Source organism: Myotis brandtii, unplaced genomic scaffold (assembly GCF_000412655.1).
Source record: "Myotis brandtii unplaced genomic scaffold, ASM41265v1 scaffold145, whole genome shotgun sequence".
Classification (NCBI taxonomy): Eukaryota; Metazoa; Chordata; class Mammalia; order Chiroptera; family Vespertilionidae; genus Myotis; species Myotis brandtii.
In genome coordinates this window covers 881,534-888,819 of record NW_005355204.1, presented here as the reverse complement: position 1 = coordinate 888,819, position 7,286 = coordinate 881,534, and the positions used below count along the sequence as shown (strand labels likewise).

The 7,286-nt window shown below is 63.5% G+C and overlaps 1 protein-coding gene across 1 annotated transcript in view; it reads left to right on the top strand.

Annotated features, from left to right (window-relative positions):
* Positions 1 to 7,286, top strand: part of PTPRN2 (protein tyrosine phosphatase, receptor type, N polypeptide 2) — a 496,295-nt gene that overhangs the window by 417,100 nt on the left and 71,909 nt on the right. Inside the window, exon 15 of the mRNA XM_005861191.2 lies at positions 2,585 to 2,779. Within this exon, the coding sequence (XP_005861253.1) occupies positions 2,585 to 2,779 (195 nt within the window). The remainder of the gene's footprint in view (positions 1 to 2,584; positions 2,780 to 7,286) is intronic.

Sequence of the window (7,286 nt, the reverse complement as noted above, 5' to 3'; positions counted from 1 at the left end):
GCACGTGGGCCCCAGCAGGCATCGCGGGCGCTGGCCGCTAGCCCCTCGGGCAGCCTGTGGTTTCCTTTTTGTGTCTCCGGAACCTTAACCCGGGACTTTGTGTTGGTTTTGCCCCTTCGGTCGCTGCCAGGATTATAAATTGGGAAAATGTGAAACCAGACCGGCGTCCCCACGTTTCCTCGGCGTGTGGTTTTGCGGTTGATTCCGCTCCAGTGGGAGGTTCTCCACGGGTGGCCCCGCCCTGCGTTCCGGGCTCACGGAGCAGAGCGTCACCCACAGAGCAGGCACCTTGGCGATGGCAGCTCCCACCGCTGTTTCCGTGGCGCATAAGAAACGCCGGCGCAGGCAGGGAGCCGGGCAGGGGGATGGCAGCTGTGCCCAGGCGGGAGCAGTGCCGTGAGCCTCAAATCACCTCAGGGTGTTGGCGCCCAGCCCACGCATTCGGTTGTTGCCAGGGGTCAGAGGGTCACGCCTCCATTTGTCACCCTGTGGACTGCGATTGCCTTTAAGATGGCTGTGTCCCTCACTGGCCCCGTCGGGGGATGGGCCCGGCTTGAGCTGTCCAGTCCGCTCACACCAGTCGCTGTGTCCAGAGGCGCGGCTGCAGAAGGCAATCTTCACAGAACCCGGCCCCGGGAGTGCTGAGCCCGCGCTCCGCCTTCTCGGCTGGGCAGACAGGGCCCGTCTACGTCGTTCTCTGTTTTAAAGACAAGTTAGCTTTTCCTTAGCGTCAATGTCCAAGGAACAGTACAGAGGAAACATGGAAATTCTGTTACCAATCCACAAGCTGTAAGCAACCAGAGGACTTACCTCTCTCAGCAATGCTCACAACGATCCCGGAAGACAACGCGAGCCACGCGGGACACCTGAAGGCAGAGGGGCGGCTGCTTCCCGCTGCACCCCTGGGACACCTGAGGTGCCTGTGACTGTCGGGGAGGGCCGTGCGGCAGAGAGGAGGGGGCGCGGCTGTGTCCCAGAGGTGTGCCTGCCGCGTGGAGGGACTCTGTGCTGCGGGCCGGATGGAAGAGCCGGGGAGATCCCCATCCCATAATAATGCGGCGTTCAAAGTCAAGGCTCCGAGTCCCCCCGTTTGTCACAGACAGACAGCTGTGGCCTCTGTGTCGGCACCAGGTGGCAGGCCCTGGGCCCCGGCCAGGTGTGCAGCCGGCCTCCGGCACTGTCACTCTGAAGCCAACACAGGGAGTGGTTGCCTGTACCATGCTCATGCCACTGCCCCTGACAAGGATGAGTGTGCTGTCCCTTCCCACGTCCCAGGTGAGGGCGACAAGGCAGCGGAAGCCCTGGCACCGGAGTGGCAAAGGGCATGGCCGCCTGCTGTCTTCCCGGAGGCACCTTGTTCTCACCAAGTCCCAGGAAAGCTCAGCCCTGAGCCCCCGGCCCGGGCAGCAGCTGGGCTGCACACAGGTGCAAACCACAGGCCTTGGACACGGAAAGCCCATCATGCAGGTGACCACGCTGTCCCTGGACAAGGAAAGCCTGCAACCCAGGCATGTGCCACACCAGCGAGGGCACGTAACCTTTTCTTGACAGAGTTGAACTTTGCCGGCCCCAGTCACGTGATGCCTTCCCGGGCAGAACAGGGAGTTCACGGCACGGTGTTAGAATGCTGCCAAAGGCCCTGTTGTATGGAGACGTGCTGGGCACTCGGCTAGTGGCCCGCGAACCTGAGCACTATAGGCCGGTGCTGTGTGGGCCACATCGTCCCCGCCACGTCCTCTCCGCCGCGACATGTTAGGGTGTCACCTGTGGACAAGACACGGAGTGAGCTGACTGGCGCCTCTCGGGCCCCACCCTGAGATTGCCCCTTAAACATCGGACGCAAACTTTCCTGTCAGCCGTGCACTTTCCTTCCCGCACGCCTTTACTCACTCTCTCCTGTGCGGGCTTTTATCCGTTTGGTGGTGTTTTGGGGGGAAAGGGAAGACCCGAAAAGAATTGTGTGTTTTTCCTGAACCCCTGACTTGGGACCAGTTTCCATATCTTGCCCACAATGCAAATCCCCACCCCCACCCCGGGCCACGTCCCAACAGCAAAGGAAAGGCGTCTGCACGAAGCGTAGTTGTGAGGCGAGTCGGGGTGACCACAGCGCTGGCTGGGGCCCTTTTTCTGAATCTGTGTGTGCGTGCAGTGTGTGAGTATCTGGGTGTGTGTGTATCTATGGATTGTGCATTGTGTATGTGTATATATCTCTGTGTGTATGAATCTGTGTGTGCGTGTAGGTATGTGAGTATCTGGGGGGTGTATCTGGTCTGTGCAGCATGTGTGTGTGTGTGTGTGTGTGTGTGTGGTCTGTGCTGTGTGTGTGTGGTCTGTGCTGTGTGTGTATGTGTGTGTGTGTGTGTGTGTGGTCTGTGCTGTGTGTGTGTGTGTGTGTGTGTATGTGTGTGTGGTCTGTGCTGTGTGTGTGTCTGTGTGTGTGTGTGTGGTCTGTGCTGTGTGTGTGTGTGGTGGTGTGTGTGGTCTGTGCTGTGTGTGTGTGTGGTCTGTGCTGTGTGTGTGTCTGTGTGTGTGTGTGCGGTCTGTCCAGGTGGCACTGACGCCCGCGTCTCCCACTATCTCCCAGGAGCTCTGCCGCCAGCGCATGGCCGTGCACACCTCTGACCGCCCGGAGGCCCCACACGTGTCACGCATCAACAGCGTGTCCTCGCAGTTCAGCGATGGGCCGATGCCCAGCCCTTCTGCGCGGAGCAGCACCTCGTCCTGGTCCGAGGAGCCGGTGCTGCCCAACATGGACATCTCGACCGGCCACATGGTCCTGGTAAGGCCCAAACCAGCTCCGAGACCCCGCCCACCCCGCCTGCGCGTCCTGTCGCGTCATGACAGTGGCTCAGGGAGCCCCTTACCTGGCTGCGCAGCCGACACGCAGGGTGTGGCCCCACACCGGGCTCCTCTGCTGGGGCCTCTCCTCTGAGCGAGTGGCCGGTGTGACTCAGTGCCCTGCTCCTGCCCTGAGTGCCAGCCCCACGTGCGGACCCGAGAGGTTCTGCAGGCTACCGGGGTGGGGATAGCATGCATTAGCGCCTGCTGTGCGCTGCTTTCTTAACCTCCAACTAACAGACAGCACTTGCCCCTCCCCCAGTCTGCCCAGCATCCTCAGGGTAAGTGAATGTCGCTCGCATGCTGCTCGTGACGCACAGGGACACTGTCGGAGGGGAGGGCGCAGGGCTCGGCCTGGCAGGAGGCCCAGGGGCCGGGCAGTTTCCGTGAGGACACGCCAGCGGCCTCTGCAGGGTGGACCTGCTCCCTGTCCCGCCCGCCCCAGCGTGCCGTCCTCAGCGGGACACGCGTGCCGTGGCCGTGTCCTGCCGCTGGCACGTGATTAACCCAGTTTTATTAGGAGAGACGTTCAGAACTCGGCCCTCCTCGCCGCCATCTCCTCCGGGCACAGGGTCCGCTCGCTGCCAGGTCGCAGCCAGGCTCCCTCCTGTCTGGCGCATGTTCGGCCAGAGCACACGCACTGGGCCCCTCATTGCCCCAGACTCGGTCTTTGTGATGGTTCAGCGCTTCCCTCTGTGGGGACGCCCTGACTTGTTTACTTAACGCCAATGGAGATGGAGGACCACAGACAGCAGGTCCCAGTGTGTCCGCGGCTGTGACAGCACCACAGGCTCCCGAGGCTGGAGTCGGGTGGAGGGCCTCCCACTCTGTCCGCCGTGGTAGAGGGGAGAGGGCCCTCTGGGTCCCTTTCACTAGTACAAGGGCACCAATCTGGTCACGGGGCCACCTGGTGACTCATCGCCCCTCAGTCCTCACCGTCAGCCGCCTTCTCGTGGGGGGTAGGTTTCAACATATGAATTTGGGGGACACAGGAAACCGCATTTTCACTTAAAATGACTGCAGAGCCCGGAGGTGGGGCCTGGAGAGGCCCTAAGGCTCCGACAGGCTATGGTGTCACCGGTGTGTCCATTTTGGGGTGCACTGGGAGACGTCTGTCTTGGGGTGCCCGAGTCTGCGAGCAGGAGCCCAGGATGCCGGGCCATTTGGACCAGATGTGGGGACGGATGCGCCATGCGGCTGGGGGGTAGCCTGAAATGAGGCCAAGACCAGCAGCCCACTGTCCGGCTGCTGAGCTGGACACACACATCTTTGCTCTGCCCCAGGGATGGAGGACGGTCCACTGCGCCCTCCCCTCTGCCGGGGCCCCAGGGATGGAGGACACCCAGGACAGGGCCACCTGCCTTTACTTGCTTCCTCACAGACGTGTGTGGCCGGATAGTGAATCCACTAAATTGTTTCAACAATATTTGTCCCTTTTAGAAAAGGAAACTCAACCACAGGTCAGGTTTTCAGTCGCTGCAGCGCTGGGCCGTGTGCCTCCGCCACGCTGGCTGGAGGGCGTCGAGGCTCCTGGTGTCCACATCGTGTCGATTTCAGCCGCGCTTACAGCTGAGGTCTCAGGCCCAACGGGACATGGAAGCACTGCGCTTCCCACGGAGAACCGTGGCGTGGCTTCACGGTGAGCGCACGCGTGGCAGTTAGTTCTCCAGGGAAATGCACGCGCCGCACACGCTGACCTAGCCTTCACGTGGCCGTGGCATTGCCACGCCTAATGGGAGATGTCCCTGCAGAAGGTCACCGACTCCGAGCCCTGATGCAGCGAGAGGCCGAGTGCACCTCCACCCCGGCCCCCCGTCACCACGCGGACGCACAGCGTGGACTCGAGGCCTGTCTCCTGAGCCAGCACTGTCTCGGGGTCCCACCGGCCTGGGCAGGAGCCTGGCGATAGAGCGGGAGTGTGCGCACCGTGGATGCGCCACATGGGCCTGCCTGAGGGCCGGGCCTTCCTTGAGGGTCTGTCCTCACTCAGGGTCCTGGCCGTCTGCCCTTCTGCTCACTCTGCCGGCCGGTTCAGGCGCTCTCCCCACCCCACGGCTGTCCTCACACCAGGTCTTGTCCCTCGCCTGGAGTGGAGAGGCCTGGAGATGCCACACACCTGAGCCCCACGAAGCATGTTTGCAAAACACCTCACCCTCTGCACGCAGGTGGCAGGGCTCAGCGCTCAGCTCTGGACCCACAGGCCGTTTGCAGGACTGAGGCCGCAGCACCTGGTGAGCGGACCAGAGCTGTGTTCAAAGGGCACGTGAACTCCGATGGCCTCACGTGCAGAGGCTCCAGGACAGTGACCACTATGACCAGAAGCTGCCGTCGGCCAGCGCGCACTCCTTGAGCCGCCCCGAGGACTCAGAGGCCCCGATAAGCCTCGCCAGGCCGGCGCCATGCGGGCACGGTGCAGGGGCACGTCCTACCTGGAAGGTTCAAGGGGACCCAGAGCCAGTGGGAGTGAGACAGACCCACAGCAGAGGGAGGAGTGGCCAAAGCATCAGAAAATGTAACCGGCACGGCGACCTTCCCGAGTGCAACATGGGAACATTTCCTGTCGCAAAGCACAGAGTCATCGTTACAGGAAGAAGTGGCGGAGGACCAGCCCATCACCCTGCAGCCTGGGGGCTGGTCCGGGAGGAGCCTTCGCCCTGTCCTGGTCACTGTGTCCACAGTAGTGACATGCATGTGCTGTGACCTCATGCCAGGAAGCCATGGAAACAGAATCTCAGAGAGGAGACAGCAGCCGGCGAGGCTGTGCCCGGAGGGAGAGGAGTCTGCCGGGTGACGGAGGACGCAGGCCCCACACAGGTGACGGGACCACTGATGAGATCAGTGACCCAGGCGATCCAGGTGGTCTTCGGGGCACCAGGTAACCAGGGCTCAGGGCGAGAGGCCGGCCAGCGCTCAACTGGGGAGGGAGGGTTCCCGGGCAGCTGTGGAGAGGACGTGCGGACAGGCGGGCTGCCCTCGAGAGCCCAGCACATGGAGTGGAGAGCACAGACTTGGATCCGATGAGCTTGGCTCAAAACTGGGACCTTCTGCATCCCGGACGCACCTCAACCTGCATCTCACCTGCAAAGCGGCTCTGCATAGGCCTCCTCCAGGCCCCCCGCGGCCTCCAAGCTGCAAGCGCCACCTCACTGGCCTCCCTCGCCCACAGTTGTCCTTACAGATGCCACAAGGGTCGCGACAAAGAAATGGGGCCAGGGCTTCCCCCAAGGGAGGACATCTCGGCCCAGGACCCGGGGCCCGTGGGGCTGGGAAGCCCGGGGCAGGTGGAAGGGGTGGGCTGGATCCGCGCCCAGCACAGGGCCTGGTGGGGAGGGGTGGTGCCCATGTTCGCAGGGACGGAGGATCTGGGCGGAGGAGTGGGGAGGCTGCCAATTTCCCACCTGGTCGTGTCCTCGAGGCCTTGTCACACCTGCCCCGGGACACTCCAGGGCCTGGTGATGGGTGCATGGCAGGGGCCCCGGGCAGGCGGCTTCGCACAAATATGTGAACGTACTGTGTGTACATGCATGGGGTCCCCTCTGGGAAACCCACTGCGTCCCTCCAGAAGGTCAAGGGCCCCTGGGAACCCGCCTATTCCTGGAAGGCTGGCACCCTCAGCGAATGTTGGGAGCCAGTCCCGCGTGACGGGTGCCATGGTCAGCCGTGCAGGCAGTGACGTGGATGGAAGAGCCCAGGGCACGGCCACCGGTCGGCCCCACGGGTCCCCTGCTGTTCAGGCTGAGCAGCCCGAGCTCAGGCTTTGGGGATGTGACGAAAAACGTTGACTTGATCCTGTCCCCCTTCGAGGCAAAGCGCAGAGGACATCACCAGGACACCAGCCTACAGAGCCTGCCCGAAGCACCCGCGTCCACAGGGAGGGGTGTGGACCCAGCGCCACACGTGCCCTCTGCCCCTGGAACACGAGGCCTGAGCAGCCACTGGCGTCCCTGAGTGTGTGTATGTGGCGGCTGCTGTCCCCGGGAACCCTGGGGAATGGACGTCCCAACAGGGAGGGACCCCAGGCTGCGTGCCACAGAAGGGGAGCTCCCGCCGCCGCACTGACCTGGCGTGGGCGTGGCAGACCCACGGGTGGGGGGCGTGTCCCAGAGCTGGCACATGCCTCCCCCACGGACGCGCGGCCTCCACCACCACAGCTCCATGCGCCTCGAGTCTCATTAGGAGCCTGAGTTCCCACGTTGGCGCCTGGCTGGTCTCGCTCACAGCCACGTGTCTCCACCACACTCCTGGCCTGAGCGCACTCACACGGACCTCCCGTGTCGGCCAGCTGCTCACCCAGGAGCCCCTCGGAGAGTGTCCTCAAGGGGAAGGTGACAGGCCACCGAGAGGCAGCGCCCCCCTCGTCCTGCTCCCTCCCTGACGTGGCTCCACTCCTGGGCTTGGCCTCCGCCTCCCCTGGGGGGGGGGGGGGGGGCGCTGCCCCCGGGGGGGGG